General features: G+C 42.6%; 1 protein-coding gene across 1 annotated transcript in view; it reads left to right on the top strand.

Moving 5' to 3' along the window:
• The first annotated feature begins 734 nt into the window (after positions 1–734).
• LOC119295588 (protein ROOT HAIR DEFECTIVE 3-like) overlaps positions 735–14,031 on the top strand; it is a 39,778-nt gene continuing 26,481 nt past the window's right edge. Inside the window, exons 1-13 of the mRNA XM_037574026.1 lie at positions 735–873; positions 981–1,047; positions 1,156–1,258; positions 1,365–1,435; positions 1,526–1,589; positions 1,693–1,758; positions 2,049–2,096; positions 2,180–2,242; positions 2,328–2,384; positions 5,452–5,610; positions 5,701–5,769; positions 5,854–5,945; positions 7,616–7,694. Of these exons, the coding sequence (XP_037429923.1) occupies positions 735–873; positions 981–1,047; positions 1,156–1,258; positions 1,365–1,435; positions 1,526–1,589; positions 1,693–1,758; positions 2,049–2,096; positions 2,180–2,242; positions 2,328–2,384; positions 5,452–5,610; positions 5,701–5,769; positions 5,854–5,945; positions 7,616–7,694 (1,077 nt within the window). The remainder of the gene's footprint in view (positions 874–980; positions 1,048–1,155; positions 1,259–1,364; positions 1,436–1,525; positions 1,590–1,692; positions 1,759–2,048; positions 2,097–2,179; positions 2,243–2,327; positions 2,385–5,451; positions 5,611–5,700; positions 5,770–5,853; positions 5,946–7,615; positions 7,695–14,031) is intronic.

The raw sequence follows: 14,031 nt of genomic DNA on the forward strand, positions 1-14,031 counted from the left end.
GGTTAGTGGCTACCTACGTATGCTGAAATGGTCATGGGATGGCACGATTGCTACCCATCCTGTGCCTAGATTTTAGTTGCAATTCTCCCAATAATATGCAATACTATATTGTCTGGAAAACGCTGCAACTGTGCGGCACCACAATTCTTCAGGTAGTATTCAATATCGTTCCATTCTCATTATCTTCCAAGTGATTGCGTCTGTAATTTGTTTTCGTCAACTACACACGACTAGGTTAATGCACAAGTCATCACTTGTTTACTTTGAAAACGTATCTTCATGAGGAAAAAAGGTATGGGAGCATGAGCTCGAGACCAGGAAACAATATTTCTTGCGGGGGAAAATTACAGAAAAAAACTGAAGAGTGAGGGATATTTTAGGACAGTCAGGCAGCATATTGCTGTAGCAACTTCTTATGTCGGAAAAATCTGATAATTTATTAATATATGTGTCCAAACAGAAAAACCCATTTCTTCAAAATATCATCTACTGCCGGCATGCCAATTTGTTGCCAGCTGTGCTGTACATACGCTGCACTATGATGGTAGTAAAAAAATGTATCATCTCAACAAGGTTAATCCTCTAATAAGAAGCTCTAAATATATTTTTAATGCATTATGTTTTAAAGTTAAACATCTAACAGAAGTAATAAATTTATAGTTTGTGTAAGTTTTACCTTAGTTTGTACTTATTTAAATAAATGTACTGACCGCCTGACCATGTATGTTTCAGAAATGGGGGACATCTGTTTCACAACACAGATAATTGGTAAGGATGGTGTTTTGGATATTCCCGGATTGGACAAATTCACCAAGGATGTTAAACTGAACGACCCATACGCTGTTGTATCAATAGTGGGCGCCCAGAGTAGTGGTATGGGGTTTCTCCACTAGTTACGTCCATCCTGGTTCTAGATAACCCGTTTTTACTTGTCACATGATTGCTCATAAGTTCCGGCTACCCCTGATTACTTTTTGAAGGAAAGAGTACACTTATGAATCATCTATTTGGAACCGATTTTCAAGAGATGAATACAAACGGACGAAGGTTTGGTATCATCCTTTTTTACATTTATGTCCCTTCTCTACATATGCACTTCCATGGCTTTGTTATAACCGATTCTTGTTCTCTAAACTATTTTCTTGGAAATTTCAGGTCACAGACTACCAATGGTATATGGTTGGCGAAGGCCAAAAATATTGAACCGTGCACCCTTGTAATGGATTTGGAAGGCACAGATGGAAAAGAGAGAGGGGTGGTATAACTCAGACATTCATATTACATTAGATTTTGAGTTATGGGCTTATGGCACTCGTGTTTTCCTCCACAAAGTGCTTGCCTAATTAATCTGTGTGATATTTCAGGATGACACATCATTTGAAAAGCAAAGTGCATTATTTGCTTTGGCTGTTTCAGATGTTATCTTGATCAATATGTAGGTCCTATTTTTCTAATGGATGGATGTTAACCTGTAGTTTCCTAAGTTGACACTACATTTGAGCTATTAGTTTCATTTCTTCCATAGGTGGTGTCATGACATTGGCAGAGAACATGCTGGGAACAGGCCTCTCTTGAAGACCGTTTTCCAGGTAAGTTTGTTACTACTGCAGCCTGACGTTACTGTATGCCGATCATATTCTTTCGTGGTGTGGAAGACATGATTATGTCGTCTTGCTCCTTCTATCTCTGTAGGTCCTCATGCGGTTGTTCGACCCTCACAAGAAAACAATGTTATTTGTTATTCGCGACAAAACTAAGGTGAGGGCTTGCCAGGATGCAGTTTACGAGCTATGAACTCATAAGTTTCAACCCACATGCCTGAGAGCATGACATTTTCGTTAAGAAGAAGGCTACTAAGACAGTGCTCGAGTTTACAAAAGCAAGGAAACAAAAAGGAAGCATGTAAAAAAACTGTTCATTTTTTTTCGGAACAGACGCCTTTAGAAGCAGAGAGAACAATGATACCTTCACCATGACACTGGTTCCGTTTCTTTTCCTAAACCCATTTCTTATACCGTGATAAAAACTGATCCTTTTTTTCGGAACAGACGCCTTTCGAAAACATTGTGGCTGATTTACGGGAAGATATCCAGCAGGTACACTGTTTCTTGATAGCCTGTTTCTTGCTAGTGCCTCACATAATAAGAAGTTAACCTACGTATGTCTTGTTTTCTTCCAGATATGGGATGGTGTCCAGAAACCCCAGACTCACACAGATGCTCCACTTAGTGATTTTTTCAACGTGAAAATCCGAAATTTGCATACTTCTTTCCAAGATTTCGACTGCATTTTTGCTAGAATCATAAACTACTTTTTTCCACATACAGATACAATTTGAGGGACTCTCCAATTATGAGGAAAACCCTGATTTATTCAAAAACCAGGTTCGTGTAAATTTCTATTGACAAAACACGATGTATTGACAAAGTAGAATAATATTTACAAGCCCCTAAAAAAACATATTTCCATGCCTTGTGAGAGGCGCTGGGATCAACATCACACCACTACTTCTTCGGTCCTTAAAAGATAGTAGTTTCAACTTTGTTGGAAAGTCAAAAAAATTATGTTTGACCGTATTTATATAATAATACATCAATATTTATGCTATTAAATTAGTAGTATTAGATTCATGATAAAATATATTTTCATCACATACCAATTTGATTTCAAAAATATTGATATACTTTTGCACAAACTAGGTCAAACTTTGAGATAGTTTGACGCTTTAACAAAGTTTGAAATACATTCTTTCAAGGACGGAGGGAGTACGTGGTAATAGGGATCAGGGAATGTCCCATATCCTACGCAAGCACACCCTGAGCCCTAAACCTCTAGCATGAAGCCAACCCTTGATCTAATCCTTCAAAGCTGCATTCATTCCAACGCTTCTACAGTATGATTCATTACCCAACTAACCATGAACCAACCAGAGGTTCACCCCGGTGTGGTGGACTGAAGGGGACTTGATCTACGGCAGGGGGTCAGTTTACAAGGAGGTGGCCCGGTCTCGACCACACGGTGGCAGTCCACAATTGGTATAGGCAGGCGAGCCAAAATTAAACGTTGCCGCCGTAATCCTAGCCCACCCCCACCCTTCCCAAACCTTCCCGCCGCCTGAGTGCGCTGCCGAGGAGCTCGTTGCGCGACTTAGACGATGCATCGCGCCCCTTCCGGACACCCAAATCCCACCAGATGCAAGTTCATCAGTTCCCATCGCAACACTTGTGCATGCAAGTTCAGCTCATTCGGACCAATGGGCGTACGTGGTACCCACTCAATTCCGTCCCTATCTCCGGGATGGTGGCGTGTGCACTCCCTAGATACAGCCCCGACTACCCGCACTCATTAATTAAGGAGTACTCGTTGCAAAGATCACTTCAATATCCCTGGTTACGACAAGTGGCGCACATGCAGCACAGTGCTTGTCGCAATCTGGGAGTTTTCCCTTTTTTCGTAGATCCGTTTATTCAAAACGTTTTATCTCTCAAACCGTGCATCCAAATCTCGAACCTCTTTCACCGTTGGATTCCTCGCGTCGAGATCTTCAAAACCAGATCCCATGTTGATAGGTTTTGACGAACTTTTTTCATGAAAAAAATCGAACCAGGAGCACGGATTTTTTTTCCTTTCCTAAAGAAGCACGCCCGTGCCTCTCACGAAATCACAACCGTGCCTCTCGCGGAAGCAAAACCGTGACTCTCGCGGAAGGAAAAAAAGATAAAACGTGTTTTTTTTCATTTCCGAGGAGGCACGGCCGTGACTCTCGTGAAAGCACAATCGTGCCTCTTGCGGAAGCAAGACCATGACTCTCGCGAAATGAACAAAAATAGAAAACACGTTTTTTCTCCCTTTCCGAGAGGCACGGCCGTGACTCTCGCGAAAGTACAACCGTGCCTCCCGCGGAAGCAAAACCGTGACTCTCGCGAAAGAAAGAAAACAGAAAATGCGTTTTTTCCCGTTTTCGAGAGGCACGGCCGTGACTCTCGCGAAAGCAAAACCGTGCCTCTCGCGGAAGCAAAACCATGACTCTTGCGAAAGAACCCGGAAAAGCTAAGGAAGACCGGTGGAAAACTAAAACGTTAAAAAAAACCCAGAAAAAACCGTTTAAAAAGCCGAAAACGCGTGCAGAAAAATGAAAAAAATCCAAAGGGAGCGCCCAGAGCGTGACACATGTCAAATGGCTGAGAGCGCGCCAAGTGGCACTGATCGTTGCGAGGCTCCCGAAGAAGCGCTCGTTAACTAGTTGCTCCCCCGACTACCACTGGTGGAGCTACCAAAAAACCTAGGGAGGCCAAAGAGTACAAGCAGCGATATCAAACTGAAAATCAATGCACATTGTTGTGGCCTGGGCTTAATATAAAACAACGCCCATATGGCCTTCCCATGGCCCCGCCAGTGATGACCCCCTTGCCTGCATGGGGAGCCGCAGCACCTCCACATATCGCCTTATCACATCTGTACCAGATCTGGGCTCTTTGAGCGATTCACAATACACCTTACGAAAAACTACTTTCCACATTGTTTTCAATGCCAACAATTATTCGTTTCACAAGTAGAAAGTGACACAAATAACAGCCATTAAATTTGGGAGGGGTAACCTAAGAAAGCTACAATTTGGATCAGAGGGACTATCATGAAGCTTTTGCATAAACGAATAAACTCATAACCACTATGGAAATTATATTATTATGGGCAGAAGACATCATGCTAAATAAAACATTAAAAATCATCATAGGCACTAATACAACCACCTATAATGAAGGTAAAGCATGGAACTAACATTTAAAGTAAACTAAAAAGTAACCTCATTGTTAACCCTAGCAGTAGATAGGGTTTAGTGCTGATAAAATCACCATGTCTCGTGCAAACTATAACACTGAACCATAAAACAGAGCAAGAAAAAGAAATAATAAGATTAAAATGAAATATAACTTTCTTCCTATGCATTGGCACATTCACTCATCGATGCATAAGGAAGTGGACATAAATGGTGTGGCGATAATGGAATAGGGCTCCATTTTAAAGTTTTGAATCAATAGACAGGAATTTGAAAATCATCGTCATGTTTCCTCCCGCGGAATAATTATTAATGAACGTAGGTGTAAATTTATCAATATACTTATCACCAAAACTATCATTATCTTAAGGATATTCAGTATTAGAAACATAGTTCTCAACAAAAGCAATTTCCTCCTCTTGTTTGTGGCTAGAAGAATTCAATGAGAGAGAGAGAGAGAGAGAGAGAGAGAGGGAGGGAGGAGGTTTGGTGAGATCATGGCGTGGAGTCGTAGGGGTTGTTAGGCTGTTGGCCACAGAAGGGCTAGGGAAGGGAGGGGTCTCAATAAAGTTGTCTCTCCATCACGCTGGTGTAACTACATTGTCGGTTACCTGATTTGTGGTTCTTGCTAATCTTCCTCAAATTATATCTCACATTAAATTAAATTTGTGAAGGTTTCCACTTTAAGAAATTGGTTTCGAAAATCAATTGGTCATGCTGGACCTTCAGGAAATCAGCATGGTGTTGTTCCGGCTTCAGGTTTTTCATACAGTACAAATGAAATTTGGAAGTGCATTAAAGAGGACAAAGACCTTAATCTGCCTAAACATAAAGTGAGTATTTGACCTATAGATATTTTTTTGTCTAAGCTATCAACGTATATGGTTTAGGTCTATTGTCAACTCCTTGATGTACAAATTCAGGTTATGGTGGCTACAGTGCGTTGTGGGCAAATCAGTAGTGAGAAAGTTGCTATTTTTATAGCTGACCAGGTGATTATAGTACCAGTAATGCACTATATAACTTCTTATGTTCAGTCACTAATCAACTGATAGTATTTGTATTTGTATGTAAAGGATTGGAAACATTTTAAGGAGACTGTTCAAAATTACTACGTTCCCGGGTTTGGGAAGAAGATCAGCACACTTCTGGATAGATGTTTATCAGAGTGAGTTCTCTCATCTTTTTTTGGTCAGAGTTATTTCCTTTGGTGTGGTTGTGGTATGTGGAATACCCAACATTCATAAAACTTCTGTGGATTGCTCACTGACATTTAGCTGTGTCCGTATACCAAATAATATATAGAAGTCAGTTTAGTCTTGATTTTCATGTTAGGGCAATTCTTGCCAAGTATGTTGGAGTGAAATACATAGGTAAAATCAATGAAACCTGACCAATTATTGTAAACCAGTGACATCAACAGACGACTTGCTGTTTCAAAACTTGAACATCCGTGGTCCACCTGCATTGTATGCTTGGTCTATGGTCCTTTATGAGCCATGGGCTTCTCTTCTGGGCCTCTTTTTAGAGGTGGACTTTCACGTGGGCTGCACCAATTGCACGTGGGCTGCATTCTTGGCAGCTTTTAGAGATGTGATGAATTAAGAAAGAAAAAGTTCAACTAATAATGTGAGTGTAACAGCTGGAATATATTAAATAATATTTCACCGGCATCATATATAAAGTACTAATGTATAGAGACTACTCCATATTGTTTAGAGAAGAAAGCATAGATAACTGTGGATCGTGACATGTCATGGAAATTATTTCACATAATTATGCTGATGGCTGTCGCTAGGCGTCTAAGGACAACAAACATCAGTTACCCACTGTCCCAGTTGAGAAGGGGGCGCTATATCACACAACGGGAGCATCAAGAAAAAAAAACATTATCAAGTGCGGTGGAAATACACTGCTATCTTTTTTTGACATGAAATAAACTGCTATCTGCTGCCATGTATCACTTGGTACCGTAAGGATGACTAAATTGTTGCAATAGTAGCCCGACATCCAAGCAGCCAATGTGGTGCCATATCAAGCAGCGGATGTGATGCATAATCATCAAGTGTAGGGCATGGAAACAATAAAAAGGCAACGATTACTCCTTCCATTTCTGCATGTTCAGGTGTCAGTTACTGCATGCATTGCGTGCATACCGGCATGCACTTGCAGCGGCTCTCCAGTGTTGATCGGACGACTACGGTAGACTGATCTAGGATATCCAATGGCTAAATTAATTTAGGTGATGTGGCTCAAGGAGAAGGCAGGGAATTCCTTGTAGTGGGGCCTAGCTATTTAGATATAGTAGATCTGTTTAGAGGGATTATCTGTTCAAAATAAGGGCGTTCCATGGTTTGGGAAGAAGATCAGCGGAGTTCTTCATAGATGTTTAGCAGAGTGACTTCATAGATCTGGTTGTGGTATACCCACGTTCAGAAGACTTGTCCGGATTGGTCACCGCTATATACCAGTTGGGGGGAACCGAAATTCAAGTCAGTTTGTTCTATATTTTTAAGTTATGACCATTCTTGCAGAGTATGTGCAAGTTAACACATAGGTAAAATTATTGAAACCTGACCAATATGACTGTAAACCAATGCCTCAACGGACGGCTTTCTAGTTCAAACCTTGTGCTTTGCGTCTGCTTCAAACAATAATAATTGTACATGCCAAAGCTGGGTGTAGAATTTCAAATGGAGAAGTACTCCATATGACATGTTTGGTTGTCATATATGAATTATTTCATGCGGACTGTGCTTATTTCATGGCATATATATTGTGTGAAAGTCCTCAAAAAAATCTTTGCCTTTGCTGATTTTGTTTCTCTTTAAACTGAAGGTATGATATGGAATGCATTTATTATGATGATGGTGTCAGAACATCGATAAGGCAGCAACTCGAGTCTGAAATTTTGAAGGTTCGTACATATTTTTCAGCTTTTACGTCACATTTTTAGACTCTAGGCACTCGGCCAAGCTTTATCATGATTAATGACCAAAAGAAAGGTTCGGATACAAGCAGTGCTAAAGAAGAGCTTCAATAAGCAAACTACGCAAAAACAAAGCACATTGATCGGTTGATGAACCGCCTCATTGATCGGTTGCCGCCATTTTCAGCCTCTTGGGAGAGTTGGACATGCTTAGCTAACTCCAAGAAGAATCAAAGTTGCTAGCTTCACTAGTAGAAAACTGGCCTTTTGTCCCGGTTCATAAGGGCCTTTAGTCCTGGTTCCTGAACCGGGACTAAAGGATCGTTACTAATACCCTCACCCTTTAGTCCCGGTTCAAACCAGAACCGGGACAGATGGGCCTCCACGTGGCCTGTGCGCCGAGCCCAGGCAGGAGGGCCTTTGGTCCCGGTTAGTGGCACCAACCGGGACCAATAGACCTCCACGCGTCAGCATTTCTGTGGCTGGGGTTTTTGGTTTTTTTGAAAGGGGTTGGGGTTTTGGGGGTTTTGGGGGGTTAATTTAGGTATTTCATATATTGTGTTAGATAGCTAATTAATAGAGAGAAGTGTCCTCTCTTATGTCCGTGCTTGGTCGACGCTACGTACTATACATATGTATAGAGAGGACTAGGCACACTAACTAGCTAGTAAGCAAACGAAGGAAACAGAAGATCATCATGAACATATATACATATAGAGAGAAGTGATATCGACCACCTCTCCTTCTCCGAGAGATTGGTCGAACAACAAGTTCCCGTATATCTATCGTCCGACACTACCGGCTACATATATACAATAATTATCTTTTATAAATATAATCTCCTAAATTATGGACGCATGGTCCACATAGTATTCTCCGTCTTCAGCGAACACGTGGTCAAGAAAGAATGCCGCCAATTCCTCTTGAATTGCTCGCATGCGATCTGGTTCTAGGAGTTCATCCCGCTGTCAAAACATCTAATTTGAAGAAGGGGGTCAATACATATATATATGAATGAATAAAACTCAACACAAATGATGGTAATAAACAAAAATTGTGAATATTATTTCTTACGCACTTCATATTGTTTGTCAGAGTAGCCCCGCTCACAGGTCGTGTGGCGGATGGACTCGCAAACGTAGTATCCACAGAAATCATTCCCTTGTTCCTGCCACAACCACTTTATAAGAAATAGAGGTTAATCAAACAGATAAGCAAGAATGCCAAATGGTATTGATGAAACTAGCGCTTGAATCAATAGCTAGGAGACGCGCGGAACATGGTACTATAGTACTTACTTTCGGGTATCTAAATTGCAGCTCCTTCGGCAGTCCCGGGGATTTTGTGGTGAATTTTCTCCAAACCCTGCCAGACAAAAGAAAACAATTACTTGATATCAGGAAATGAACAAATTTGCTGATATGGTGGATAATGATCGATTTAACTTACTTCTCGAGGATTGCAGTCATGTCCGCATACTCCTGGGGATCTTTTCGTCTCGAGTCCAAGACAGTTACTACTCCCTGCTCAAGCCTAATCTCCAGGAGAATATAGTGGAAACTACGCACGCATGCATAACTCATCAATTACATTACTATAACCTGGACTAATATATAAGGGAAACCGAATATGCACAAGACATCACTCACTTGAAGTTGTAAGGAAAGAGTATTATATCTTTGTGTTCATTTATTTGGAATGATCGTAGCAAGCTGGCCTCGGTTTGTGCGGCATGATGTTTAACCTGAACTGCATCTATGAGATTTGTGTTAACGAACCTAATATCACCGATTTGTCTTTTCTTCAATTCGGCGATCTTCAATCTGCATAATATAGTGAGGATAATTATAAATACATGCAATGAAAGAGCTGAGCTATATAGAGAGATTTAATGACAGAAGTAGTAGTACTTACAGACAGTAGCAGGTGACCGTTGCTTTATCGAGGGCCAATTGATTGAAAAACTGATAGAACTACTCAAATGAAATAGGCAACAGATCAATTCCAACAAGGTCATGCTCCGGTTTAACTCTCGCATACAAAGTACTCCTCCCCCCAGACTCTCTGCAGATTTTCAAGTACCAATCATGCAATCTTCGCATCATCGTTGATAGAGATCTTTCATCTTTGACGAGAGGCTTCCCGTACTCGTATCTGTGTATCTGCACGTCCAGGAAATCATAATATACATCGTCGGGCAGGTAATCGTCAAGATTGTTATAACCGGGCACTGATTAAAGTCTTGATGAGAGTGGATTTTCAACTCCTGAGTGCCTAGGCACCCTCTGTGAACAGTAGAATGAAAAAAATTAGAAAACTGAATAAATTTTTTGAAATTTTGCAACATCAAATATGATTGAAATTTGTAGGTGCTTACAAGTTTTCGTGCCAAAAAACCGTTTGAGGAGCTCTACACACGAAAAAGAACTCAGTTCTTGGAAGCTTTTAGCACTGAAATCTGAAACTCGTTTGTACAGCTTTCTCTACATGATATTTTGGCAACAAAACTTGTAAGAACCTACAAAGTTTGATCATCTTTGATGTTGCAAAGTTTCAGATTTTATTGGTTTTTTTTCTATTTTCTATTTTATTGTTCATAGAGGGTGCCTAGGCACCCGGGAGCTGTTACACCTTTCTCTTGATTAAAGCGTACATGACCTCTGAGTGAGGTTTCCTAGGGACTCTGGGTTCATTATTTTGCATTGTGATCAGGTCCCTCTTCCTCAAACTTTTCTTCACTTTCGTCCAGCGAGGCATTAGCAGGGCTATCCTGAGTTTTCCATGGCACACCCTAGTGCCCGAGGTATACTTGCTGCCTGGGATAGCGAAGCGTGGGATTGCCATGCATCTCAGGAAGTGGAAGAGCACCTCCTCATTGTGTTGAAATATATTGCCTGCCTCTCTTCATCAATTTGGACTTTTGAAACAACTGGTTAGAACATAAATTAAATATTATATATGAGCCAAGACATCTTAAGTTCAAGATCCTGTCGGTATTGAAATATACTGCCCGCCTCATGCCCGCTAATAGTCAACGCCACCTAGTAGCTCATGGGTCGTCGCTCAGTTCCAAGACTTTGCCCCCGTGGAGGTGACAGCTGGAGGACCTCATCTCTGCGGCAGAGTCTGGCGGCAGAAATCACATATCTGACCTCAGGCAGAAATCAAATCACAAACTGACCTGGTCACGAAAAAATTTCACTCTGCTGACCCTTTGGTGTGGCGCCCGACAGTCGGGCGCCGCACCCTACTGTGCAGCGCCCTTCCCTTAGGCGTCGCACATCCTGCCAGCGTGGCAGCCCTGGTCCAGTTGCGGCCCCACACGCACCTGTGCAATGCCTAAGGTCTAGGCGCCACACACCTGTAATGTGCAGCGCCTAGCTCTTGGGCGCTGCACAGTCTGTGTTCCACTTGGGCTGGCCCCACCATCTCTCCCCTCCCACCCCCACCCCATACACCCCCACCCGACCCAAACCCTTAGACTTGCGGCCCTCCTCTCTTCCCCTCTCCCCCCTCTCAAATCCTTCTCAAATCTTGCAAATCCGCCACACACCGTGGATTTCGTAGCCAACCCCTCCCTTAAGGTAATCTCCTCCGATCCCCTCGTTTTCATCCATAGGAATTCTCACATTTGCTCAAATCTTGCTAGTTTGGGGAAACCCTAGATTTTGATAGGATTTGGAAATTTGTGTTGAATGATGTTATATTTCTTTGCTAATTTGGGTTGTTTAGGCTTCCATAGCATGCTAGGGTTAGGGTTATGTGTGTTTGATGTTAGTGTTAGGGTTATGTTGGTGTTAGGGTTGTGGTTATTGTTATGTGGGGGTTAGGGTTGTTAATTCATATATATGTTAGGGCATATGCGTGCAAATATTTTTCTTAAGTATTTACTTGATATATGTGTGTTTTTTATTATTGTAGGGATGGGGAGAACATGTGTTTATGTTCATCATATGGATAAAGAGGCCTTTTTGAAAGGCAATGTTGAGACGGACCCGGATGAGCTTGACATGGTGTTTGAGAGTAGTCCTAGCTATGCGGAGCTTTTGAAACAAGTGAGGAAAGATTTGAATTGGATGGACCCAAGTGACGTTGTTGAGTTCGAGGGAAGGCATAATGTTGGTTTAGGAATGCACATCCGTTGGAAGACAATGCGTGTGAACTCCGAGCAACGTTGGGTTGCATACAAGGAGACGGTTGCGGAATCTCTAGACAAGGCTCTTGAGTTATTTGCCTCCAAGAAGGTTGAGTCTACTTTGAATTTAGACTTGAACCGGAACCCCTCCCCATTGGTTGCTAGCACTCCCCCACCCATGAACCAAGATCAAATGAGTGAACCTCAATTCACGCAAGAAGATTGGCCAACATTGAGCCTGACTCCAAACAACCAAAATGAAGGTTTTGAAGAGGAGAATGATGAGTACGAGGAGGATGACAACGAAGTTGACCTCCATGACAACAATGTGGGTGATCTCGACCAATATCATGTGCAAGAGACAATGGACCAATCCATCCCTTTTTCCCGTGCATATGCATCGGACTCGGATGACGATGATTCTGATGAAGAAGTTGATGAGGAGGGGTTCACACCGCAGGAGGCCGAAGCATTCAAGAAGGTATTCGGGTGGGATCACAAGACACCATTGTTCAAGGATCTTAGTCTCGCGGATGAAGCCGTTGTGGATGGTGGAAAATGCATATCTCTTGGAGCTAGGCCAAGTTCTCACCGTGATTTGGAAGACAGCAAGAACGGGATATATCCCGGTTGTGAGTTTCAATCCTTCTTGGAATTGAAGATGTGGCTCGACAACTACTCGATTACACATTATCGTCCACATAAAGTGGCCAACTCGGACGTGAATGTGCGTTACACGGTCAAATGTGAAGTGCCAACATGTCCATGGATTGTGCGTGCAAGGCCATGGAAAGGAGGTCCCACTTGGCGCATAGTGAGTTGTCTACCAACTCACATGTGCCGGCACAAGAATGCGGATGGCAAGCTTGTGTACCAACAACACAGACAACTCACGTCTGAGTTCATTGCTTACAGGCTGTCCAACCAAATATCCACACTTCCAACAATGAGCATCAAGAGTGTCATTGACCTTGTGAAAGCCATCTTTCATTACAAGGTGAAGTACGGCAAGGCATGGAAGGCGAAGCAAGCCGCATTCAAGATGTTGTATGGCAATTGGGAGGAAGCATACAACCGACTCCCTAGGTTGTTGTTAGCTATGGCCGCCACAAACCCAGGCATGGTTCACGTGGTTGAGCCTCATGGGCACCAAACATTGATTCATAACGGGAGGACCGTCCGAGTATTTGGCCGTGCATTTTGGGCCTTTGAGCAATGCGTGAGGGATTTTGAGCATTGTCGGTCCGTCATCGCCATTGATGGCACGTTCTTGACCGGACAATACAAGGGCACTTTATTGGTTGCAATAGCAAGTGATGCCAATAACCGGGTGTTGCCTTTGGCTTTCGCTTTGGTTGAGGTGGAGAACAATGATAACTGGGAGTGGTTCTTGCGTCAACTGAGAACAAGGGTATTACCTGCTGAAAGGGAAATTTGTGTCATATCGGATCGCCATCCTGGAATTCTAAATGCGGTGGTGGTTGACATTCCCGGACATACAAAGTTGCATCATCGATGGTGCATGAGGCACTTTTGTGCAAACTTCTATAGGGCATGTGGTATCAAGGAGTTGGCCGATGATCTTCAGGATTGTTGTCTCGCTTTCACCAACAAGTGGTTTTCCACATTGTTCAATGCATTGCTCAGACACAAGAAACTTGACCCCGACGGTCAGGAGTTTCTGAATAAGAACATTGCCGAAAGGAATATGTGGGCACGTGCTTTCGATGAAGATGGCCGGAGGTATGGTCAAATGACAAGCAATATGGCAGAATGCTTCAATAAGGTGCTCAAGGGTGTACGTGCATTACCCGTGACGGCAATAGTTCAATACACATTTGACAAGTTGAATGAATACTTTTTAAAGCACTCAATGGAGACTGATAAGCAGATTGCTGGTGAGAACAAGGATAAGCACAAGTACAATTTCCCACCAAAGGTCGAAGAATGGTTGGAATTTCAATCACGAAAGGCAGACTCCGAAGAAGCTGTACTATATGACGACAACGAGTGGAAGTATGAGGTGAAAGAGCCCGGAGGAACCACAAACGATGGCCGCCAACACGGAGGCCGGGCTTTCAAGGTCTCCCTAACACGGTGTGATTGCAGCTGCATGAGGCCGTCTTTGCTTCATCTCCCATGCTCGCACTTGTTAAATGCATCCCGGGTTAGGAATGTGGACGTCAATCA

The sequence above is a fragment of the Triticum dicoccoides genome, chromosome 1A (genome assembly GCF_002162155.2).
Source record: "Triticum dicoccoides isolate Atlit2015 ecotype Zavitan chromosome 1A, WEW_v2.0, whole genome shotgun sequence".
Lineage (NCBI taxonomy): Eukaryota > Viridiplantae > Streptophyta > Magnoliopsida > Poales > Poaceae > Triticum > Triticum dicoccoides.